This window comes from Sprattus sprattus (genome assembly GCF_963457725.1).
Source record: "Sprattus sprattus genome assembly, chromosome: 14".
NCBI classification, from domain to species: domain Eukaryota; kingdom Metazoa; phylum Chordata; class Actinopteri; order Clupeiformes; family Clupeidae; genus Sprattus; species Sprattus sprattus.
In genome coordinates, this window is record NC_137912.1 from 24,743,504 (window position 1) to 24,770,609 (window position 27,106).

The 27,106-nt window shown below is 43.3% G+C and overlaps 1 protein-coding gene across 2 annotated transcripts; it reads right to left on the reverse strand.

Moving 5' to 3' along the window:
* Positions 1-541: 541 nt before the first annotated feature.
* ppm1bb (protein phosphatase, Mg2+/Mn2+ dependent, 1Bb) lies at positions 542-22,976 on the reverse strand. 2 transcript variants are annotated; one of them, XM_080851245.1, is made up of 6 exons: positions 22,638-22,976; positions 10,852-11,699; positions 10,473-10,590; positions 9,471-9,582; positions 9,302-9,359; positions 542-2,702 (listed from the first exon to the last, which is right to left on the reverse strand). In XM_080851245.1, exons 2-6 carry the CDS (start codon positions 11,680-11,682, stop codon positions 2,673-2,675), a joined length of 1,149 nt encoding a protein of 382 aa, XP_080707371.1. In that variant the 5' UTR covers positions 11,683-11,699; positions 22,638-22,976; the 3' UTR covers positions 542-2,672. The 2 variants fall into 2 exon arrangements, with proteins under 2 accessions (XP_080707371.1, XP_080707370.1); XM_080851244.1 differs by lacking the exon at positions 542-2,702 and adding an exon at positions 3,406-5,534.
* Positions 22,977-27,106: the final 4,130 nt, after the last annotated feature.

The following is a 27,106-nucleotide window of genomic DNA, read 5'->3' on the forward strand; positions in this document are numbered from 1 at the left end:
AGGTAGTGTTCAGGTCTATAATAAAGCTTTATTGATTTCGTCTTCATCTGAATCATTCACACTTAAGTTCTACCAGGTTTCTGATGCGCATGAGATGCCTTTATATTTCCCTCAAACTGCCCTTTTGCACCACGTGGTTTTCAATATTCGCCTCAAGAGGACAGGACCCCCCACCAACAGACACTTAATGAATGATCACACACTTTATGAGAGTTATGTTACCATGGAGACTCCATTATCACACTCATTCTGTATCCAAGTCGCACTCCTACACAGACTCAGACAGCCCAGCAAATTCAGCCGCTGCAGCTCCTCTCCCCTCTAGTGTTGAAAAAGTGCAAAAGCACTGGTACCACCTCCTCACCTGCTGACACCCAGCTCTGATGCTCTCTCCGAAAGGATTCAACAAATCTCAAAACAATCCTGTTCAGACTTATCAGACTTTAGATTCATACAAGGAGACATTTAGTCAGATCTTATATCAGTAAACAAAAAAAGTAGGTCATACATTCTATTAGACAATCCACACATACTGTCAATGTCAATCATTAGAAATCCTTTATTAGTATTAATAACAGATAGAGATCAGGAATCTGTTTGAAATAACTCGTTCTATGAACCATCGTCGCACGTTAAAGATAGATGGGCGGGGGGGAATAAATAAACCATTAAGGAATAAATAAAATGTTTGGTTTCATTAATTATTCAACTCATTGTGTTTTCCAGAAGGTGGCAATTAGAGCACAAAATAGATCATCTATACTGTACAACCTTTCAGTGAAATCCATTACGCAAAACACTTTTATTTTAATCTCATGGCTGTTTGTGTGTACCAGTGGGGTAAATTACATATACATATACAATCATGTTATAAATCTAAACACTCATTTTAAAGCTACACACCGGGGTAGGTTAGGCCGTTTACCATATCAGAAAAAGTTCCCAATAGCCCTCAGAAGAATGCTCGAGCGTCACACTCCACATATACACAACCCAGCAGATGTCCTGTCACGACAACTGGCCGCATTGCAGCTGAAAATGTGAGGCCCGGTGCACAGAATCTGTCGCCGCCATCAGGGACACACTATCAACATACAACTACAAGACAATAGTGCTCTACACAAGTGTGTGTGTGTGTGTGCATGTATGTATATGTGTGTAGTGCAGTCGTTGTGGTAATCTGTACATATAGGTCACGGTGAGGGCAGTCAGGTAGGCCACGGTTGTGGCTGCTCACTCGCTGTCGAGGGGCGTTTGTGCCCCACGGACGACTCAAAATGGCCTCTTATTACCCTGTGGTAGCTGACCAAAGACAGCGAGAAATAGAACACAGTACAATGTGTGAGAAAAGAGGCCTCTCATCTCACATTAACTTGTTTTTTTTTTTTGTGTATTTTTAGTTTTTTTTTAGCACTTCAGGTGAGTGGTATCTACAAACATACCTGCACTGTACTGTAGAAATACTCTAACAATCTTAACTTTCTCAAATATTTTATTGATTCCATATATAGGTTTCTGTATTCAAATGAGAGTGCAATCCAAACATGACCCATTATCCAATACAATCTGACCCCCCGGCTCCTTCCTTCAGAGCTTTAAAACGCTTAATCAATCCCACAGAAAATGCATCCATTTTTGAAGTCTACAACTCAGTTCCATGAAAAAGAGAGAAAAAAAACAGAAGGCAAGATGGAGGAAAATAAGTCTTGTTGGAGGTCACAGAGACACAGAGGGGAGAGGATGGGAGGAGGAAGGGGTGGAGGTTGGGACAGTGAGGGTCATCAGCTGGTCCTCCACAGCCCCAGCCACTCTTGGTCCTCTCCTTGGGGGGTGAAATCACCAGCACCTGGGCGGGTTCCTCTGATGATCACGGAGTGGAACATGGGCAAGCGTGGGTGAACGTGGAGCAGCTTGGGACCAGAGGACAGACACCTGCAGTGGCGAAGCAGTTGTGTGCGCTGCTGGTGTTGTGCTGATGTGCCCTGACAGCCAGAGACGGCCAGAAAGAACTACAGGAAGGAACAGGGAGCTTGGGAGGGTGGACACCACTAGACGTGTGGAGCCTGAACACAGCACCATGTCTTTGCCAGGTTTGAAAGATGAGGGATGTGAGAGTTCTTGTGAATCCATGTGTGTGTGTGTGTGTGTGTGTGTGTGTGTGTGTCTGTGTGTGAGAGCGAGTGACGTGGGGAGTCTCGAGTCCCGTTGTCCCCACTTCTTTTCAATAGGATTCGTAAATGTGTGTGTTGGCACTGTGTTGCCTTGTGAGGCTCAAGAAAAAAACTCCCAGAGTACACCACAGGAGGCACCTGAGCCACACCCCCTCCAGGCAGGTTCCACATCTGGCCTAGAGGTCCCTCATGGAGTCGCTGACGCACCACTGCAGTCTCAAGGTAGTGGGTGTGAGGCAAGGGAAGGGAAATCACAAAAAGAAATAAAAGGACAAAGATTTGTATCTACTGTACAACACTGAAACTTTCAACATCAGCCCATTTGACTGTGTGTTTGTGTGTACGTGTGTGTTTCATTTGTGTTGGCCAAACGTGGCTTAAATCATTTCCTATGAATCTCTTGGAATTAACAAAACAAAACAAATTGTGAATGGGGACACTTTCTTCTGTGTGAACTGAGGACATTCTGGTGTTGAAGATGGGAGAAGAATATCGCTCAGGCTACCAGGGGTCGTCTGGGTCGGCACCACTCTGCCATGGGGGGAAAAAAAACAAGACAAAGAAATGAGACATGGAAAAAAAGACAGGAGCAAGACTGCAGAGGAAAACAATGTAAATTAAATGCAAAGGAAATGTAAGTCATATTTCTCTCTGGTGAACATGGGCAACTCTGAGGATTCACTGTTAGTCTCTATGAGCAAGGGCTGTGATAGAACAAATCAGGCCAGTTTCTGACTCCAGTGAGGTTCTTCAACTTCTCGATTAATGACAGAGCTGAATGTTATTTCCACCTCACTTAACCCAGGATGAGCTACTTATGATGTATAGATAGATATACATGGTGTCATAGGAAACATCAAAAGAAGGAAATAAAAACTGACAAAAGGAATACCACCGTTAGAAAGGACAACTGACACAAAGGCCAACACAAACTGGACAAAAGTGTGTATGCAAAGGACATGTATGTTTCCCAGTAGGAGTCAACCGATTCCAAGGACGTCCCCTTTACTGAGGGACTTGTTTCACGTCCCAATCACTTTGCAACGTTTGTGCAAAATACACAAGGCACCATCGGAACCTTAGTGTAACAATTGAGAACCCCAAAAGGACAACACAACTATTTAATTTCACAACCCTTTATTATTGGCCTGACACCAAAGATGACCTCATTACAAAACAAAAAAATCTAAGAAATGAATGGGGTTGGGAAAGAAGACAGCCAAGGCACTGGAAATATAGTCCAACAAGATTTATTTGTAAACCTTTCTGGTAAACAGCAACAAAATACATGGACACTTTGCATTCTAATCAGAACTGAACCCAAAACCTTTAATGGATTAAACAAAAAAACATACCAAATATGAAGTAACTCTTGATAATGAGATTATTTGTATGGGATATTTTCTTTGACTCCAAAGTCCTGAGGCAAGACAGAGCTACTGACCAGAAGAGCAGATGTTTCATTCTTCATGAGAGCAGGTATGTCTGTCATCCAAAAAAACATCTTAAATGATGCTCTACAAATCCTAAAACCAAACCCCTCATAAACAAAACTGTTGTCTCTACTCATAGATGGATTAAAGCTCCTTGGTTCCACACTGGTCTGAGTGCAAGTGCAAAATGCCGCAACATTCCACAGACAGTCCTGCCTGGGTCAGCAGTAAGCGCTGAGCTAGCCCAAGAGCACTCCAGTCAAGCTGCAGTTTATTTCCATGCATCATATTATTATTATTATGGATGGCCCACAGCTTACAAGAGGTTCCTGGACTTGCCTTGTAAGGTGATCTCGGGTTAAGTGCTAATACGTCGTCAATTGTGCTTCTTTTTTTGGATCCTCTGTCTAGGGGTTTATGATACTCTACAGTCAGCATATTTGAGACTGTAATCCATTTTAGCATACACATAGACAAAAACCCACATCACAAATCTCTCAAATTTCTGTGCTTTGCCACCATGTCCACCCCTCATCCACACACACACACACACACACACACACCAAAAGAATAAGAAAAAAACACAACACATTGCTTCACTCACACATTGCTTCACACCACACACACACATTCTCACAAACACAAATCCCATACCTTTATTGCATACATCAAGACTGGGAAATTACTATCTAGTGACCTCCTTCCTCTCAGCATACATCCACAATGGCCCAATCCTGAATGCACTGCTAAAATGCCAGGTAGTGAACACATGCAGGAGGTCAGCCCTAGCATCCCCAGTTTGAGTAGATGCACATGTCAATCCATACACCCCTTCAGTAGCACGAGGCTGCCACTTGGATGAGATAACACTGTGGACAAGCCTTACTCATGGGAAAAGGCTGTCAATTAGAGTGTGTAAGCTGTAGGGTGTAAAAGGTAAGTGCTTTTTTTAATGCCAAATACCATATTGTAAAGAGCAGGTTTATGGTGTGGACTGATATAGGGAAGATGTTTAGACTGCAGACTTGGCTAACAGGAGACATGTTTAGTCTGCGCTAACTGAGGAATATTTAGAATGAACAACGATAGACGATAGTGTTCAGACTGCAGACTGAACTGAGGTCTTAGGATGTAGATTGTACAACCTGCTGGGGATTTGTGAGGCAGTTGTCTAGGTTGTTGTCCATGCTAGCTGGTGAATCTGTATTGTGGACTATGCTAAAAAATGAAAATAGCATTTGAATATTGGGAACTAATTAAAGCTGTAGACTTCTCCACTAGAAGTATTCAGACTGTGGACACCGGAGATAGTGTTGCAAAATGTGTTGACTAGTGACCGGACATGTAATACAGTCACAGTTGGAACAGAGGGAAAGGTCTTAATTTGGCCAAGAGGCGCCAGACTGTCTGTGAGCTCACTGTAGAGTGACTACCCATTGATTAATGACAAACTCAAAAAACCATTGCCACTGGTCACGCTCTACAGAGGTGAAACCGCCACTCCGGAGTGGGGCTGAGTCTAAACATCAGGTGGAGGTGTAGCAGGGTGGAGTGTGTGTGTGTGTGTGTGTGTGTGTGTGTCAGGTCATGTGGGAGGTCATGCAGTGGGCTGGTCAGACGCCTCTGGCAGGGGCTTCTGCTCCTCCTCAGAGGACTCCTCTGAGGCCGGGGAGGGGGGCGGGGAGCGGGTCATGTTCTCGTCCTCTTCTCCCTCTCTGTTGTCAGGGCAGATGGAGGAGGAGGAGGATGGTGGCGCTGGTGGTGGCGGCGGTGATCTGGCCGAGCCGGACGTGCGGTAGTTGACCAGCGCCTCCTCCAGCACGTGCCGGTACTCGCCGCGGTGGCTCAGGCGGAACTGCCGCAGCGCCTCCAGGAGGTGAGCCGCCGCCGACACACGAGAGGAATCCTCGTCCGAGCCCCCCGCGCCATCCTGAGGTCATGAGACGGGCCAGTGTCAATGAGGGAGGGGCAACAGAGGGAAGGATAGAAAAGATACAGAAGAGAGAGAGAGACAGAGAGAAACAGGTAGGTTAAGGGAATCAGGGAAAGAAAGAAAGAAGAAAATGAAGGAAAGAGAGAAAGAAAGGCCAATAGAGCCAGGGTGGGAGAGTAAGAGAGCAAGTGCGAGAGAGATAAAGAAAGGAGTGATAGTGTGTAAGGGGAGAGACTAGTCTGGCATGACCTGGTTCCCCTCTATGAGGGTAAAGGATAGCAGAGGGATGGTGTAGGCTTTGCTCTCTGCCCCCTTCCCTCTGGGTGTGGGTAGGAGTGTGTGTGTGTGTGTGTGTGTGTGTGTGTTGTGTGTGTGTGTAGGATATGTTGATGGACTGCTCCAATCACCAAACTGTGCACACCCATGTGTGAGAGCCACCGGGAGCAGACAACACAAGACTTAGACAGGAAGTGACAAACATGCATCTGTGAAACTCCTCACCCACCTCACCCACCTCACACACCCCGCAACCCACCTGAGGTGCCCACTGCACAAGACCCCACAGAGACAGGGCACTAGACTCTAAGGGGTCTACACAGGGACCATAGACAGACTCACAAAATCAAACTTCAAAATCAAAGGAACTCTTCCTTCTAGATGTTTAGTTCCCAATAGGGTTCAACGAGTACTTTCAATTAGGCACTTTTCAAAACCTGGCTGTGTAGACCAACCTACCTTAGAGTTCTCATTAGTAATAGACATTTTGTAGCACAGCCAACATTTGAAAACCCTTTCAAAACCTGAGATCCATGCCTTAGCTTATCTTAGCCAAAGACATGGAGCCAATGTAGAAGGGAGAAGATTCTGATCTGATTGTGTAACTGCACACCTGTTTCACCACAATGGCTCTGGATCTAAAGGGGAATTATGACGTATTGATCACTTGTAAATTGTCCTTGTTGCGCCTGACCCAATTGCTTTCAACTTACAACAAATGACCAGCCAGTTGTTATCATCCAAGGAAATGGGTGTGTAAGCAGAGTATAATTTAGAGATGGGATTGGCAAAGGACAACAAAAGCAGGAAAATATACAGACAAACAGAAAATAGACACGGCACGTCCCCTGACTAGGGCCAGAAGATTGCCTCATATTGCAGATCTGGAATCTATCCTTAATAGGCAAGAAACAGCTCTACTATAGCATGTATGTAAATGGTAAGGTACGATTCAAACAATTAAATATCACGTTTATATTTTCATATTTTATTTGAACTCAGCAGAAGCATCTCTTTTTGCGGGTAAAAAAAACCCCAACTTTTATACACTTTGTACGTCTCTTTAGCCTAAGCAGTAAGATTAATTTGAGCATGATCACGCCTCTTCTGGAATGTGTGTCTGGCGGTCACAGCTGCTGCTACAGTGGCTTCTTTGGCTGTTTTTTGCCAGCTGTTAAAATCGCAGCTGAAAGCATACAAACATCCTTATGAATACTTAGAATGGGGAGGGAAAAAAAGAAATCTTCACGCACTTCAGCCTATAGACGTAGCAGCTCATACCAGGGGAAGTGCTAGGATTTGAAACATTTAAGGCTTAGCCTAAACATAAAGGGGGGCCCAGGGGAAATTTTCTTCCTTAATTCTGGCAGTTAAACGCACCATTTAATGCACTGAGACAGAATTGGCAGTGCCGTTACTGTCCTGTGGTAGACATTTGGATATGGATGTCCAAGAACCATATACTACATTGCAACTTCACAACTTCTTATTTGATGCAATCAAATCTGACAAACTGCTCTGCTCAGTAACCATAGAAGTGAAAAGAAAGTGAAATTCAAACGGTGGAAGCAACAAAGGACTGTGCGTTTTGTATTGGACCTTCAATGGTGAATTATTATTATTATTATTATTAATAATGTGTTTCCTTTTCTCGTCCAGAGCTAAAAGCAGGCAAAGGAGCAGGTGCCCCAGTTATAAAAAGTTAACTTGTCTGCAGCAATCAACAGAACTGTCAAATAAAGAGGGCTACTCTCTCTGTTTAGGCATAATTTGGCACAAATGCAGACAAACACCACTATCAGTACAGTAATGTGAGTGATGCATCTAAAACATAAGGATTCAATGTTCAAATCCTAGTTTAATCTGACATCTCTCATGACCCACTTTTTAAACTATCAGCTTAGCTAGCAGCCTAAACTTTTGTTTTATAGAAGCTGTGGTGACTAGCTGTCAATGCATGACTTGATCGGGGGGAAAAAGTTGGATTGGACATAAAACTTGCCTTGGGAGTTATGACTGTTTGTTGGACTACCAGAACAAATATAAAACTTTGGCTATCACAACGAGAGTAGTATAATTTGGGGTCGCTTGGGAGGCACAACTAAGCTATCATTGCTAACAGTTCAACTGAGCTACCATTGCTAACGGTTCAACTGAGCTACCATTGCTAACGGTTCAACTGAGCTATCATTGCTAACGGTTCAACTGAGCTACCATTGCTAACGGTTCAACTGAGCTATCATTGCTAACGGTTCAACTGAGCTATCATTGCTAACGGTTCAACTGAGCTACCATTGCTAACGGTTCAACTGAGCTATCATTGCTAACTGTTCAACTGGCAGTGCAATGCACGTACGTTAGCTGTATGTCAAGCTCATATAGACATTTAAACACCTAGCTCAGAATGGGAGGAGGTTTTTGCTTCAATCCTTTCACTAGTAAAAAAGAAAAAAACTCACACTGACTGACTAGGCACTAGCATTTAACCCCATCAACTGGAGAAATGTCAACCAATAAGGCACAAGTATTTCCCCATATTTCCTTGTGAACCTGCTCTGATTAGCCTTGCATCCCTCCATTGAAGGTAATAAATTACAACACTTCCGTCTTCTTTTAATGACATTCAGTGACGTTGTGATACACAGCTTAAAGTGGGTAATTATTAGGGGTTATAGCCATTGCCCTCAAATGTTTTTGTTTTTTACAGATCTGCATGATTCACATGGGTCCCATTTTCAGGATTTCCATATTGATCTGGAAAAATCACATTCCTAATAATTCCCCTTTGCCCAGAGTAAGAATACATCAAGTTGTGTCATATACAGCCGCGGAAAAAATTAAGAGACCACTTCAAAATTATCAGTTTCTCTGGTTTTACTATTTATTGGTATGTGTTAAAGTAAAATGTACATTTTTGTTTTATTCTATAACACACACACTGGTGGAGAGCATGCCAAGACACATGAAAGTTGTGATTTTAAATCAAGGTTATTCCACCAAATATTGATTTCTGAACTCTTCCTTAGTTAAAGCATTAGTATTGTGTAGTTTAAAAATGAATATGAGCTTGTTTTCTTTGCATTATTCGAGATCTGAAGACACTGCATCTTTTTTGCTATTTTGACCAATTGTAATTTTTCTGCAAATAAATGATCTAAATGACAATATTTTTATTTGAAATTTGGTAGGAATGTTGCCAGTAGGTTATAGAATAAAACAAAAATGTACATTTTACTTTAACACAAACCAATAAATAGTAAAACCAGAGAAACTGATAATTTTGAAGTGGTCTCTTAATTTTTTCCGCGGCTGTATATTGACAAATCGATTCACTGATTAAACTAATTAAAGACAACTTTACAAACGCAACATTACAACAAATCCTGCTATGGCTCCTGAGACCATTGAAATCTGTAAGATATGGAGCATGACTGGAGCTATGAAGAAGGGGACAGGATGGGTAAATAAGTAAAAAGCACACGACTCACCTCATCCTCCTCTCTCTGTGGGTTGAGCCTGTTGTATGCTGCCTCAATCACGGTACGTCTAAAAGACAAGACAGACACACGTGGAGGTGAGGCTCTTCCATGCAAAAACAGACACAGATATAAGTGGGGCCATGTCAATGACCGAAGTAAACAGGAGACATGTTCCTACTTGCTGGCGAGACCACCTCCTGCTGGTAAATTTGGGAGGCTCTCTTTGGCAAGATGGTGCATGATGTGGGCCATGGTTGGGATGCCATCATCTCCAGACTTTTCCATGAGATCTGGAGACAAAGACGGAGCCAAGAGGAGACTTGATCAATAAGATGGCGCAGAGGGTTCTGCTAATGTATGGGTCAATGCAGGATGTCTACACAAACTCAATCCAATAAGGCACAAGTATTTCCACATATTTCCTTGTGAACCAGCTCTGATTAGCCTTGCAACACTTCTGTCTTCTTTTAATGACATTCAGTGACGTTGTGATACACAGCTCAAAGTGGGTAATTATTAGGGGTTATAGCCATTGCCCTCAAATGTTTTTGTTTTTTACGGATCTGCATGATTCACATGGGTCCCATTTTCAGGATTTCCAGGATTTCAAAAGGGGCGACAGTGGTACAGGAGGTACAGGAGGTAGAGAAGTCGTTTAGTAATCAGAAGGTTGGTAGTTCGATTCCCTGTCTAAGCGTCCTTGAGCAAGACACTGAACCCCTAATTGCTCCTGATGTGCATTGAGCCATCAGTGTAAATGTAAAATGTGTATACATCCTTGTAAGTCGCTTTGGATAAAAGCGTCTGCTAAATGACTAAATGTAAATGTAAAATGTAAATGTAAATGTAAATGTAAATGCAATCTGAACAGCACCAACTTCCACTTTTCCAGTAAGATAGAAAACACAAAGGAGATTGTTTTATTGCTCGCTCAGCTTCCACTAAGGACATGGTCCAGCAATCTTTTTGAATAATGGGTATAGCGTAGCATTTTCTACTTTTTAATTATTTTCATCTGCCATCAGCCCGCCCACCCATCCACTCACCAAAACAAAGATCATCACCTCAGTGTGGTTAACAAGGTGTCACAAGTTACATCCTCAATAACGTCCCAAACATGTGTGTAATAGGACTCTCATACAGTTGGATGACCACCAAGAGGTGCTGGCTGCATTCTCACCTTCCACCCGAGACTCCAGGAACTTGTCCAGCTCTGCCTCCCTCTTCAAAGCCTCCTCTGACACTTTAGGTGCGTTGGGCAAGCACACCAGCACCACACTCATGTTGTCTCGGCTTCCCTGATGACACACACAGTCATACAATCCACCTAAACTGTATGCATCCATTTTTAAGCATGAATTTCACAGGGTTACGGTAAAGGGAACCACATCGTTAAATTATATTAAAATCATTTATTGATTAAAATCACCATTAGAATATCTTCAGAATCTTCAACAGCTTTACTTTTATTTCACAGCTATTCTTTAATGTGCCTAATGATCAGCCACTGCAATATTAACTTTGCAAATGGACATCCTCAACTTCAAGCCTTCCCATACCTTGTGTAGGCAGGTGTCCACCACTGTGTTGCAGACCTTCTCCAAGTCGTCGCATACCTCCAGGCGTGAACGCACAAAATCGCACAGCTCCTCGTTGCTCATGACATCCCAGATGCCGTCGCAGGCCAGCACCACGAACTCGTCCTCGTCGGTAGCGCGTGCAATCTCAAACACCTCCGGCTCGGGCGAGACCAGCTGCTCGGTAGGACCCTTGCCGTCCACACACTTGTAGTCGTAATCGCCGAGGGCCCGGGACACGGCCAGGGAGCCGTTGACGCGCTGGATCATGACCGACCCGCCGGCGTTCTGGATGCGCTCACGCTCCAGCGGGTTGCAGGGCTTGTGGTCCTGTGTGGAGAAGCGCACCTGGCCAGAGCGGCAGAGCATGGCGCGCGAGTCGCCGCAGTTGATGAAGTACATGTGGTCGGGCGACAGCAGCACGGCCACCGCCGTGGAGCCGCTGCGGTCCATGCCGTTGCGCAGGTCGGTGAAGTTGCGCATGTACTCGTCGATCTTCAGGAAGCCCGAGCGGATGCCGATCTTCACCCCCTCCACGTCGGCGGGCCCCGGCCCAAAGTCCTCGCTGCTGGCGATGATGTGCTCCAGCAGGTGCTTGGAGCAGTAGTTGGCCACCCGGGAGCCGGCGTGCCCGTCGTACACGCCGAAGAAGGACCAGTCGTCCAGGCCGTGGGGCAGGCCCACCAGGGACGTGTGCGCGTCCTCCATCTCCACACGCCATCCCTGCATGCTGCTCAAGCCATAGCGGAGACCGTTGCCCCCACCATGTGCATTGTGCTTCTCTGTCTTGGGCTTGTCCAGGAAGGCCCCCATACCTCAGGACATGAGGCCTGTGGATTGAGGAAAAACGGAAGATAGAAGGAGAGAGAAAGATGAGTGCAAGGGAAAAGGTTGTGTCAGCCAACTGAATGCTATTCGTGCTTTGGTGATATGGGGGTACACACTTTGTCTTATGCAGATCAATCTATCAAGCTTAAGGACATGTTCTTGATAGAAACTAAGGCTGGATGGTGCTTGTCAGAGAAGGTGAACTCTACCTCACTCTCCAGCATGAGGTGCATATCACTCTCCATTAGACACACTCTATCTCTACCTCACTCCATCTCTACCTCACTCTCCAGCATGAGGTGTAGATCACTCTCCATTAGACACACTCCATCTCTACCTCACTCCATCTCTACCTCACTCTCCAGCATGAGGTGTAGATCACTCTTCGTTAGACACACTCTATCTCTACACTCGATCTCAACCTCACTCTCCAGCATGAGGTGCCTAAAGCAGATGGGAAACTACTGAAACAACTACACAAATGTGACATCACTGTCAGGTACCGCCACCTCCACTGTCCATCTGCATGCTGGATTAGAGAGCGCAACAGCTTTAAGCAGCTTTGAGCAAACCTCAACCCTTAAGACCATTACACACATCCACAAATAGTCCCTGAAATGGACTACAGGCCAAGAGGCCCTTATGCAAATGAGAACTGGGGACAGGACACCTAAGCCAAGCAGCCCTTTGCCAGAGCCTTGATGACAAACACCAGAGCATGTAGGATCCGGGGGCCAGTCAGGGAGCGGCTGCAGGGCAGCAGCAGTAGTAGTACTAGGGAGAGGCACTGGGTGATAAACTGACTTGTTGCCTCCCAGAAATTAACTGAGATATGTCATGGGATTTCCAAATGATTGGACATTTTCCTTGACCTAAAAAAACTAAACAAATGAGAGAATTCTCAACAAACATTGGAAAAGCAGTGGACAGTGGACAGAACCAACACGTTCTAATATTATGTATGCGGTTCACTGTGTGCTGTACATAAAAAGCCTGTTCCCAGGAGCTCGCCCCAGGAGTGTTGGGTGGGTTCCGCTCCACACACGACAAGCATGGATGGCATGTTCCTAAAAAAGATCACTAAAGGCTGGAGGGGGGGTGGGGGGCTGCTGATGCTGCAGCAGTCAGTGGGTGGTGGTGGCGCTGACAGGGAGAGGCTGGAGTCCTGAACCAGGGCCTGGCTAGAGACAGGAGCTGCGGGTGGGACTGACGGTGGGAGGCCAGAGGTAGGATTGGGGGGGGGGTTGGGCTGCTGTTGTGCAGTGTCATGGCCGCAGGGTTCGTCATCCCCCCCCCACCCCCCACACTCCCACTCCCACCCCCAGACCCAGCAGCACCAGGTTATTTATACCCCCCTGCAGCATCTTGAGTTACACGCTGCAGACAAGTTGCAACCCATTCACACACCACAACAATTCTCTCTGTTCACAGCACACCCTTTCTCACCCTTCTGTTCAAAGACATCCCTCAGCAACACACCCTTCATCTAGATCACACCCCTGACCCCTCCACCCATAACAAAGATCTGATGTGGAACACAACCCTCCATCTGGAACACATTCCACTTCGCATACCCCCTACTGTGTACTAGCCATAGCGCAACACACCCTCAAGTGTACTAGTCATAGCGCAACACTACACACCCTCATACCTCCTCAAGTGTACTAGTCATGGCGAAACGCTAAACACCCTCATACCATATAAAGTGTACTAGCCATAGCACAACGCTACACACCCTCAAGTCTGCAGCATACTCCGTTTATAACATAATAAGCCTGCAGCTGATGTGAGCTGAGATTGGAGCTCTTCATGGACCCCATACGATCTGAAATATATTTCAAAAGTCTTCAGGATAATCTCCTCTCCCAGGGTGCACACCCATTTTCCATGCCCTTTCACAACCTATAAGTACACAAATGTGCACACTTTACTCCAGAGATTACAGACTTGCACAACAAAACCTCAGGCCTATCCACTGAAGAGTGAAATAACTTAACCTCATTAGACTAACATACAACAAAATTCATGACTTTTCTAACAGTTTCAATGAATTTACAGAACTTAATGACTTTTCCAGACCTGGAAAATGAGATTATAAATTTCCATTACTTTTTTCTCAGGACCGTGACAACCCTGTTGTCCTGAACACATTTTTACTCATAGTCCGATAACTTATAGCATAGCTCTTTTTTTCAAGTTGGACGGTTAAACCCCATTTGTACTGGCCTCTTCACCAGAACACGCATGGGTTGGGTGTGTATGGGGTCCTAGATACGGGTTAGACTTGCTTGTAAAGACTTGATGACCAACTTCTTATTGTTTCAAGATGGCAATGGCACATTTCAAAAGGTGCAAAGAAAAGAAAAAAAAGACTAGGTAATAACATGATGATTAATGAATCAATGAACAATTGAGTGGCAGTCCCTAACTGGGAGAAGCCATTTTATTTAACTGGTGCAGTGAATCAAAAATGAAGTGAAATAGGCAGGATAAACACTTACAAGGGGACAAGCCTATTCTTGGAGGGCTAGGGCTGTGCTTCAGGTCAAATGAGTGTAACAAGTTACTATATCAAGAGCACATGCCAACATCTCTATCCAGGCATTACCCAAAAAACTGGTTGTGTGAAATGCCACCCACAGTTTGATCTTTTACCATTGTGCTCTGGTTAACTGTTTGCACACCAGCAATGACGCTTTAAGGAGAGGTTTGATGTGAGCGTTAGTCCTTTGTTGCCAAAGATGACTAAGGCCTGAGAGATTTACATTTCAGATTCCACAGGTGCTTTTCAACAGCCATGGTCCAGGGTCAGATGTCATCACAACAGCCAACATCTATACATATTGGCCCAGTACTAAAAAAAAAAAAACCACACTTCCACGTGATGAGTGCAACACAAATGCACACAGGTGCATTAATGCACACACAAACACATCAATTCCGACAACCACCGGCATTACACCCTTCAATGGCAAAGGAAACACACTTCTCATACAGAATATATTTAAATCCTTGCAATTACTCTAGACCAGGGGTGTCAAACATACGGCCCGCGGGCCGGATCAGGCCCACCCAGGTGTCCAGCTCGGCCCGTCGGATGACTTTGCTAAGTGTGAAAAGAAAGACATAAATTGCAAAAGTCGCTGCAATACCTAATCAGTCCACTGGGGGCCGCACTGTTAAACTAACATTACACTGAGAACCATAACTAACAGTTAATTAAGCTGCTTGCAGCTAGCAGCTAGCTAGCGAACTTTGCTATCTAGCTAACTATCTAGTTGAGAGAACATCCCTGAACAGTTATGGTTCATGTCAATTAGTATTATTACCACTACTAGTATATAACTAGTCTCTCCAACAAATGTGTTAATGTTGAAATAAAATGTTAATCTTAAGTCTAAAATTGCACGGTGAGCTGTCCTAGCAAACGCCAGCTAGTTGCAAGGAGCTTAATACTGTATCAATGTGTATCAAAACGTCCCAAAAGGCCATTATGAACTTTTGTATTTCAAACTTTGTAGCATTTTGTTAATAGCACCATGAGCACACATCCCTTGAACAATAATGTTACCAGCACCTATCTACCTTGCTCCACACTGCTTCGTTACTGCACTGTACAGATTGTCACCACCCTAGCTAGCTATGCTAGATGGATACCTCGCCAGAGACGGAATAAAGACTAAACATAAAGAATCTTTGAAGGTAATTAGCTACTTTGAAACATTATATAGGCTACAGATCTTACCCAGCGGTGAAAGAACATGACTAGTATGCAAGGGGGAGCTGGTTGCATTTATGCTTTTTTCGATTATTGATGTGTCCACTTCGTTGTTTATCTTGATGTTTTGGATACATCCTTCAACTGCATATTGCAGTCTCTTTTGCAATATGAAATTGCACTTGTTTTCTTAATAAATGTCAAGGGTTGTGAATCAGAATGTCTCTTAAGAATATGGAAGGTTATGAGTACCAACGTTTTGTCACTTTTTTAAACGGTCCAGTAATGGCTTTAAAAACAGCGTAAATGCGATGTCTGCTCCTCTGCAGACGTCAAACGCGTCGCAAGGCGAGGGAATATGCGGAGGAGAGCCATAAACAGTGGGCTGATACAGTCTTTATGTTTGTGATATATTAGAAAGACCTTAAAATAGGGGTTATCATCCAAAAGCCTTCACCAATGATTTAAACAAAGAGAAATATTGTCATTATGTATGCGTTATTATTCTATGATTTTACTGGTCCGGCCCACTTGAGATCAAAGTGGGCAGTATGTGGCCCCTTAACTGAAATGAGTTCGACACCCCTGCTCTAGACTCATCACAAACACAGATATGTCTGTCCAGTGAATGTCAATACACACACCTGGCTGACTTTCGAAATCAGACAAACTCACAGATCCTTTACAAAACAACCCTATTCAATCTAATACACACCTGTATAAACCTAACAAACCATAAAAGACCTGTTTTCCATATCCCTAATGCAACCCTAAACTCTAGAAACAGAGTACAACACATTAAGAAGTCCTTTTTACCAGTTTCCTAAAACAGCCAAGCTGACTTGACAAAACCAGTAATGACCCTGAAGCGGAGACATTAGTGCATCTCACTCTATTAGTGCTGCCTCTCTATAAAGCGCTAAAGTGGGGAACAGGAGCTAAATCGAATAAACAAACACCCTGCTATTGATGGGCTTTCCGGAAGAGTTTGCAGCTCTTATCATTGTCTAAGGGAATGTCCATTCTTTGGTCATACAAAAAGTGGAATACAATTTCTCCTGCCGTCGAAAGATAGACAAATAGACAAATGTTATTGTGAAAATAAATTAACCTGGCTGTCTGACAACATGGTTGACATTGGGCCTCATGTTGACTAGAGACAAGAGTTGCCTCATCAACACCATGACAAAGCTTTTTTTAGTATTAGCCTAACATTTTATTACAAGCTTGGCGTATAAAAGCTTGGGAACAACTGTAGACTTGAGTGTGGTAGCCTACTACTTACCCTGACTAGGCAGTGTGAGGTTGGCACCAGAACCAGGTTATGAGTTCTATGCTTCAAATTAGTGCTTGGATGTAGTCCTTAGAGGATTAGCTTTTTGTAATGTCCTATTGTCATATTTGTAAATTTGAGACATTTTAAGTTCGGGAGATGTTAAGGTGAGCCATCAGTTATGAAGCGCACTGAACATCACCATTGTATCTCTCACTTCACATACACACAGCTAAATAGTTTATTTTTTATGAGGAGTCTGATCTAAGTGTGATTTAATAAGAATATAGTCCCGTAGAAGTAACACCCACTGGCACTGAGCCAATGTGTGATGTGCTTGTTGGGTAGCCCTATGGCCATACAGCATGAGAGAAGACTGTTGGACACATTTTGTGTTTGTTAGAGCAAGTGTAGCTTACAAGAGGAAACAATATTCTTCTGATGACTGTTATATACACTATATGGCAAAAAGAGGAAACAATATTCTGATGACTGTTATATACACTATATGGCCAGAAGAGGAACACAATATTTTGGTACTTGATATACACATGTATGAAGACACCCCTTCTAATAAGTGAATTCTGCTGCTTTAGTCACACACATTGCCAGCAGGTGCAAACAAGCACACAGCTATGCAATCTTAATTGATAAATATATTAAATAGAATGGGTCAAACAGAAGAAGAACATGGTAAAGGAAGCCATTCTCTCCAGTCAATTACTCAGATTTCGGACCTGAACAATGTGCCCATATCACCTGTAGTGATGTTATCATGAAGTGATGACTACAGAGAAAAACAGTAGTGGGTCCCAGGCTCAAGGCCAGTAGCACATAAAAATGGATGATGACTACAAGTCATACAACATATGATTCAAACTCCAATTAAGCTGGGGAGTAACGGGTGAAAAGCTTTTTGTAACATCACATCAAAGCTGTGGTACAAACGCACAAAACAGCATTTACTTTAAATGTGGGACTAGTAGTAAGTTTGCGTGGGACAATGTAGGACATGTTACTGAGAAGTGACCTCAAACCTCATCCTATAGTATAGGATATGAGTATTCTCTAACTGAATAAGAGATATTTGTATACTGCCTCTTGGCTGGTAAACACCTATACTTTGTCCTTTGTCCTCGATTCCACAGCATACTCGTCAGGCCATAAAAGATCAGGCTACAGCTTTTGCTAAATAAAAGATCTGATGAGCACAGTGCTGTTTGTTGTCTCCCCATCCAACATGCATGGGCCGTTACAAGCCCGGCAAAAAGCATGCGTTCTTTGGCAAAGCACAGGCATCACGCAGCTCATCCCCGCTCTATTAAAAAAGGCACTGCGCAAAGTATCCCACTACATTATTTCACAAATATAAGCTAAGAATAAAAGGCTGGGACAAAACGGAACCCATATTCAACCCGATTTCTCCGAAAGAACGCAAGAATTGACTTCTCAGCTGCCATATTTCCAATCCTTGGGTAACATAATGCATCACCGTTTTCCGTTTTAATAAAAGTTTTCTGGGCTAAAGGTGCCCATAGTGTCCGCTTTTTAAGTAGTGCAATTCAAAACTCCTCGGCAACGGCATTGTCTGCTCATTGAACAGCTCACGTGCTGCTCACGTGGGTGAAAGAACACATGCACGTGTTTCTGTATTGTGTTTCTGACAATTAAAACCCAAATGACTAATTCAAATGTGGGACATTATCTCAATATGTGGGATGCCGAACTACCCAAAACTACCACACTATGCAATTATCGAAGGGCTCTACATTCTTGACACAGGTTAACTCTGGGAGTTCAGCATGACTTAACATCCACGACAAAGAAGAGAACATTTAAGTCTAATAATGCCATATAAATTTACATTTCCAGTTCTTATCAATTAAGAACTGTGAAAAGGCAGAGGTTAAAACCCCAAATGTAAATTACACAGCAATTATTAGCCTAAAACATTATTGAGTATCCAAGCAGCCAAAAAACAACTCCCAATGGTAAAAACAACAACAGTAAAAGTAATTTGAAGACCAAGATGAAGCTGTACAACCTGCTGCATAACTGCTGGTTCAGGAGAAGCAGTGCTTGACACTCATGACACAAGGTCAGAACAAACATGACTCACTGTAGTCCCACTGATCGGGGTCGGGCTTTTGATCACGCTTATCTCCTCCCGTCTGTGTGTGCGACGCCTGGCTGAGGGCTTCTCGGCCTAACACCTCTGATCTAGATGCCTGAGGGAAACGGGCAGCGTCCCACCTCTGTGCTCTTTAGCTCTGGTTTGAACCCAATTCCAAATCACGGAGGCCTTATATAGACCTGGAGAGAGTGAGGAAGTGCCACTCCAATTCATTTCAATGGCCGGTGCTATGCTCGCTGCTAGCAGCCGACAGCTTTAAAAATGTCTTTGCATGGGTTGCTCACTTCCGGCAACATTAACAAGAAAAGCCAATTAAGCACCATACAACAGTTGACAACATAGTTTCGTCTACACTTTATACTGATTGGTGTTTGTTACCGGCCTGAAAACTGCCTGCGAACACAGGCACGCTTCATGAAGTCATTCGGGAACACGTAAGGTTGGTTCGCAGAAGCACAAATTTATATCCGTGGTTTTCTGGCAAGGTAACACTTTGCAGGACAAAACTATAAGTAATTAAAGTATAAGCCATTTTGTACATCTGATGTGTAAGGTTTGCAGGGCATTATCCTTCTAATGGTAAGCTAATTATATCAAGCCAACACAAAGAAAACAACTTACTGATCTCTGGAGCAGAGATGGAAGCATGGGCTGTTGCACAAGTTTTGCACATACAGCAATTCGAAAAAAAAAAAACATTTTCACTCATTTGTAAATCAATATTAGGTGCTAATAGAGGATGTTGTCCAACATTAATTTGGTCAAATTCATTTCTCATAAGCATGTCACCTACCTATATATTACACATAATGGCACCATTTTATGATGTGGTTTTCATTATTATTGTTTCCCATATAGCCAATAAGGCTTAGGCCTATATAACAGTTTGGACCAAACGGCATCAGCATCTCAGCAGTCGGTCGTTCGCAATCCTGAAATAAGGATATGCTGTCAAAATGGACGAATGAGGAGGCTCGTGTCCTACACTAAACTCTTGCATGACCTGTCATATCAGTATCAAAGAATGGCAAAGAATAAAGCATCTGTTGTAATGTTACAAACACGCTCGGAAACAATCTAATGTTTGCGTCAAACAAAGACCAATACAATGAATCCGAAATTAAATTTGTTTTTGAATTCCTTGATTATGTCAGATTCACCGTCTATCCGCCGCAAAATTGCTTCCAGTGGTTCAATCCAGAAATAGGACCACCTGATGCTAACTGACTGAGGCCAACCCTCCAAATCCTGACCTCGTTATATCACCATGAAATCACCGCACTTAGCATGAAGGAGCGAGACACTTGCTGCACCCCCAATCCACAGACTTTCTCCTCCTGTAGTTGTTAGTTGTGGGTTTGAAACTGATGAGATGAGCAAGAGATGGTGATCAAGAGAGGAACACAGACATCTGAATATTTTGTATTTTTTTAGCCATTAAAAAAAGTATGCACACATGAAACACACTGTATTTCCTTCTTAGTTAGCCTATTATCCCAGTGAAATAAGAGGGCACAACACATGCTGTAGGGATCTGTAGGGCACCTGCTGTTTACACTCTAGCTCCCTAATCCTCCCTCTCTAGAACTCTACCACTCTGCATCTGTCTCCAGTTCATGGAAATATATGACAATACATTTCCCATCAGGGATCAATAAAGTCCACCCTGTCCAATCCCCTTTTCTGTGCAAGGTCACGACAGGTAGCTAGAAGCAAAGTTAAAACAAAGCCAAGAAGCTCAGTTAAATGCTGCTCATGCCTGAACTTCTTCAAAACTACAAGACATTATCAGCATGACCAGTAACAGCAACCCAAATTGGTATAAGTGGAAGCTATCTATGTGCAAAGTTAAGTAATTAGCTTGAAGAATGTAAAAGGATACATGAAATTTGATAAAACAAACACATGGCCATAAAAAGGCCATATAAATTTTTTTAAGAAAACTTAAGCACTCACTGACACATAGCTTGTCTTTAGCGAACTGTGTGAGATATGGATATTCGCTCTCATTTATCTTCTTTTGAAACAGGAGTAAGGTGGTTGACAAGACGTTCTTAACAAGCTTATAAACCATGCTCAACTTGAACAATCTTATCAGAGGGACTTTGCCTTGTTGCTGGTGAAACTCGTAGGCAACTCACGGCACTCTTGATAAGAGTTGAATACCATTACATAGTCTATAGTGAACACAGACTATTCTCTATCCACAGGCTTGCACACAAGCACCTAAACCACTTTAAGAGAGCATAGACAAAAACTGTTATATTTGACACATGACTAGTCACTTTGTGTCATCCCAATTCCATGGCCAAAGTTAGCATACAAGCCACCAGGACCATGAGGGATATGACAGTACGAGCCTGACAGGGGTCATCAATGATGGAAGTAAAAAAGCTAAGCATGCCATAGAAGTGGAAGAGAGAGGGTGGCGTGTTCTCTCACCCCTTCGCTTCACATACGCTACTGAAGATGGCTTTTAATGCAATAAAAGTATTCTGACAACCAAATTCTCATGACTGGTTTTGAAACAGGATAGCCTGTTCCCCAAACATTAAACCTTTAAGCATTCAGAATAAGGTAACATAGGATAACATTGTCACCACTACACCTTGTGAATTTAAATGTATTTACAAAAACAACTGTCTATTACTAATCTAAGCATTAGAAGTGTTTTGACAGAGCCTTTTCTGGCCAAAACAACCACAAACAAAAAAATAAATACATACTGCCTCGATTTCTCAGCAAGGTATTTGTTTCATGTTCAGATGCCATGGTTTTCTAGAGCAGAATATGACTATGTTCTTAAAACATCCAAAGGTGTGTAACTGGACGAGTAACGTGTATACAGTATTATGCCATAATTGCATAATTTGAAATGTGAATTAACACGGAAACAATCACTCCCCCAGTTCCCTTGCGCCATATCACTGCTTCACTGCAGGACATTAGGTGGCTAGCACTAAATTTAGCTAACTTTCGTTAGCTAGCTAGCTAACGTTAGTTGGCTAACAATTTTGCTTTCAATGAAGTGGTTTCTATTCAGTGGTACGACAATGTAATCTGGATACACTAAATATTTCTGACATTTTAAACCATAACATTGAAACCCAATAAACACCCCAAGACCTGCGTTAGCATGACTGATATGTGTGTTTTTGACAGACCGGTGAAGACTGCGTGTGACGCTTTCAGCAAGCCCCGAGCTAGGTGCAGCCCGTTGCCAGTCGCCAGTAGTAGGAAATCAGTTGACAAAAAGTTCGCAGAGCACCAAGGGCAAAGCTAACTAGAAGGCCCACGATCCAGGAGAGGGGCTTGTATACTCGTTGTAAGGTAGCTAGGACTCTTCCGGCTATAAACAAGGAGAAACATAGCTGATTACACAATGCACCTTGCTAATATTACACTTGAGCCGATTGGATTATTCCTGATGCGCGCATGTTTGTTGATGGCACATAAGCCAATAAAGATGGCTAGCGTTAACCTAGCAAGCTATCGCTAGTAACGTTAACGTTACAAACGTCTTAACCAACACCACGTTAAAGGAAATGGCAATTTTCGGTATAACACGACAGAAATCGAGCAATGGTTGACACGAATTGAAAGAATGTTGAAGATTGGTGCACAGTATTTGGGTTAAACTATTACACAACATACAGAAACCTATTCACCAGTGAGATCACAGGCCAGTAACTGTTAGCTTGCTGTCTGATTGGTTAGCTCTGCCTGCTAGCCATCTTGAGGCCATGTCAAGATACGCTAGCTGGTGAGCTAGTCCCTTGCTAGCTAGTTTCCCTTCATACACTCTTGATACTCACAATTTCAGGAATCAAATTGACGGTCGTCCTGTTGTCAGCGTCTGTCCGATGGATTTCTCTCTCTAGCTAGCAAGCTATGTGTTGTAAAGGTTTCGCTGATAAACAAACAAGCCTGACTTTAAAATAAAAGGGATAACGTTAATTCCGTTTTCGGTGGTCCTCTTCTTTGACTGCGTGGATATATTAGCATGTTTGACAGTAGTGAGACTCTTCACATTAAATCGTATAAATATTCTCTGTCTGTATTTAAATTTAGACTATATGATGAAGTTAGGCCGTGTTTTAAGACCGAGGAACGTTTTTTCGTCCATTGAAAGGACAGTTATCCCTCGGCTCAGAGTCCTGGTTAAGGGGAGGGTTTGCTTTTAGTGCTAGTGGTGTTACGTTCGCGAACGATCCGATTCTTTCAACGGCTCTTTGGTACGAACGAAGGGAACCGACTCATACTTGAAAGGTGTTGTTTTTATCGTTGTGCTCAAATTTTACTGCCGGCCCATAATCCAGTCCACTCCCCTTTATTTGAACAGTGAGAACCAGACACTTACCAGGGGTAGAGAGATTGCTGTGTAGTGTACGTTTCCTTAAAGGTAGTGGCAGCAGACCTTGGCTTTTACAGTAAGGCCTTTAATGACAAAAAGAGGAATTAATGTTAGGAAGGAAGGAAGGGTGGCATGGGTGCAATCAATGTCGTGTAATTGCATTTGTCATTTGAGTTATGGCTATCCCTGCTGTAGCATGCAATATTTTCCCCAAAATCTGCAATTGGATACACTTTATTAAGAAGGTAAGATATCTGATTTCAATAACCACTACCTTCAATTCAATTCAATTCAATTGTATTTGTATAGCGCCATAACAATACAATTGCCTCTAGGCGCTTAACAGAGCCCAGAGCCTAAACCCCCTTAGTGCATGCACAACGGCAACAGGGGCAAGGAAAAACTCCCTGTTGGGCAGAAAGAAACCTTAAGCAGAACCACGGCACATAAGGGGGAACCCATCTGCTTGAGGTCGGCCGGGTGGAGACAGGAAGTTGGGACGGGGGGAAGGGGGAAGGGTTGTGTGGCAGAAGGGGAAAGGAAGCAACAGGGGTTATACACAGCCAGCATTTGGTCACTGGACATAATATGTATACAGACATCTGGTGGTAAATACATGATACAGGCAAGACCAGATTACTGTGCCAATAGGGTTACTGTTACAGGGGTTAGGGATGTGGGGACAAAGAAACATTTCGGTGGTGGCAATAATGTATGTTGTATATAAATGCTAGCATAGGGTATTGGGTAGAGTAGGTGTACGGCGGTGGCAATAATGTATGTTGTATATAAATGCTAGCATAGGGTATTGGGTAGAGTAGGTGTACGGCAATGCAGTGACGGTGGGTGCGATTGGCTGAGGGTTTCTCCAGGTAGACCAGGTGGAGAGACTACGTGCAGAGTGGTGGGGGTGAGGAGCGATAGTTCCACTTCCATCAGCGATTGGAACATGCTATAGGGGAGAGAGAACATTTATGTTAGTAGACATCAATTTCAGAAACAGATAGGGAGATGCATTTGGGTAGTAGATTTAACAGTAGGCAATATGGCTATTTTATCAGTGTTATTATAGGCAAAAGCAATATGGTATGGAAGGAGAGAGAGAGAGAGAAAGGGAGAAGATATATTTAGTAATGCTGGCATTTGTTATTAGTGTGCTTGCAAGCACACTAATGTTCTTCTTAAGTTTTATTTATTTATGCCGGGGCCGTATGCATCCACTCGGCAAGGTTTGAGACGGTGAGATGATGGTGTGGACAAACCGAGAGGCTGTATTGTTCGTTACATTAAAGTATAAGCTTTTATGCCGGGGCCGTACATGCATCCACTCAGCAAACAGGATACACTTTTGGCTAGCGCAGCAGGTGATGGGTTTGTTGACGCAATTACTTTTGGCTATAGGATGCATTAAAGAGGAATGTCTTAAGCTTTGATTTGAATATAGGTACGGTGTCTGCATCTCGGATGGAGGCAGGGAGGTTATTCCAGAGGAGGGGTGCTCGGTAGCTATAGTCTCTGCCTCCTATTGTGGTTTTAGATATTCTTGGAATTACCAGGAGGCCTGCACTCTGGGAACGGAGCAGCCTTGAAGGGCAATAGGGTACGACTAATTCCTTGAGGTAGTTTGGAGCCAGGTTGTTTAGGGCTTTATATGTTAGCAGGAGTACTTTGAAATCGATTCTACTTTTGACGGGGAGCCAATGCAACGAAGCGAGTACCGGTGAGATGTGTTCATATTTTTTTGTTCTGGTGAGTGTACGAGCAGCAGCGTTCTGTATAAGTTGAAGGCTCTTTATTGTGTTAATGCTGCATCCGGACAGGAGAGCATCACAGTAATCGAGGTGGGAAGTAATAAATGCATGGATTAGTTTTTCTGCATCTTGGAGGGATAGGACCTTTCTAATTTTGGCAATATTGCGTAAATTAAAAAATTATGTCTTTGAGATCTGTTTTATGTGTGAGTCAAGTAGGAGGTCTTGGTTGATAGTTACGCCAAGGTTTTTGATGGTAGTGTTGGGTTGTGGGAACCCATTGAGTGTGGGTAGATGGGTAGATAGTGTAGTTCTCAGTTGATCGGGGCCTACAAGCATAACAGCATAAGCAGTTTTATCAGAGTTGAGGAGCAGAAAGTTGTTAGTCATCCAAGATTTTTTTTTACATCATGGAGGCAAGCTTCTATCTTGGGCAGATGTACAATTTCATCAGGTTTCATTGATAGGTAGAGTTGGGTGTCGTCAGCATAGCAATGGAAGTTAATGCCATGTTTCCCTATGACAGCACCTAAGGGTAGCATATAAAGGGAAAAAAGCAGTGGTCCAAGGACAGAGCCTTGTGGGACACCGTAGCTTACTCTGGTGTGATTTGACGACTTCTCATGGACATGAACAAATTGATGGCGATCAGAGAGGTAAGATCTAAACCAAGATATGTAACGCATGTAATAATGTCGGACAAGCAGTCTCGACTCAAATCCCTTTCTTCTCTCTAGTCAGCTGGTCTTTCTAGCAAACATCCAGATTTTCTAGAGCCATTTGCAAATAATGAGTACCTTCTCAAACACTATACAATTGATAGAGCACATTTACTCCATTCAAAGGAAATTTAATATCAACAATATTTACAACAGTGTTAGCTAAACCTGGCTAAGTGACACTATCTAGCTAGATAACTCATTCACCAGACAGTATTTCAACAGGTGTTAATGCTGTTCCCTCCCCAAATAGCAAAAACAAACCTGGACTGATCTGGACCAAGCAGTCGAAAACAGCTGGCCCAGATCTGCCAAAACTGACACATTCCTTAGTCTAAACGTACATCGGCCCAAATGTGGTGAAGATCTGCATGATTGGATCTGCTCCATTTCAGTATGGTCCTCCCCGTTCCGAAGGTGACACGGATACACCTACCAGATCTCAGACAGCTTGAGTGGCCCCATCATCAGCACTTTAAATCCAGGAAATTGTGCTGGTGTTGCAGAAAAAAAGCAACTTTCTTGTTATCTCGCATTAAGAAGTCAGACGCTTGGGTGTGTTGATCTGCAGAGTTTTATTGTGGACTCTAAGCCTCAATAATAGAAGATGATCCATGGATGATTTTACCATATGGGGTACGGGTTCAATATTTGCTAGTAAGAGTTTCAGTAAATACAATCAATCAATGATTCTGTTCCCTCACAAAGTTAGCTAACCCTTCTACTTCTGTCTCTGAATAAGTTAGCAAAGTGGTAAAAAACAGATACAAACCTTTATTTAGCTGAGAAGTTAAGCTGTTGTTCAGAACATGTTAAAGCTTCCAAAGATAACTGTTGGATCTTTTAAAATGAGCTGTCACAGTGCTGGCAAAAAAGTTACAAGGTTAGCGCAAGCAAGTGTGTGTCTAGCGGTGCTTGCCTTGTCTTTGTGCCTTGTCTTTGTGCTTAGTTTATGTGCTTTGTTTGGTGCCTAGTTTATGTGCTTATTTTCTGTGCTGCTAGTTTATGTACTTAGCATCGTGCTTAGTTTCTGGGCCCCGAGTATGCCGGATTTGGCCAAGGGGCCAAGCAGGTTCCTAGGGCGCTCTCTTACTTTAGTTACTGTTTGTATTTTGATTTGTTTGTTTATTTTGAGGGCACATGTTTGCGGGCTCAATATCTGAGGCCCCCCAGTAAATAAATTAAAAAAATTCTCCTGCACTGTTTTTCCCCACATCACCACCAAGTCCAGTCGCCACATCCCGGAAAAACATGGCGCCTCGGTCACTCACATGTGGGCACCACTTTAGCAGTTTAGTTAAAAGAAACATGCTCAGCCATGAGCATTACAATCACGTTACACCAAACTCACAACAAACTCACAGCGTGATTACGTACATAGGCCTGCTGGGACGGACTTGGTCGTTGATGTTTCCAACTGATCATGCCGGCGTCAGAAATATAACAATTTGATTGACAAT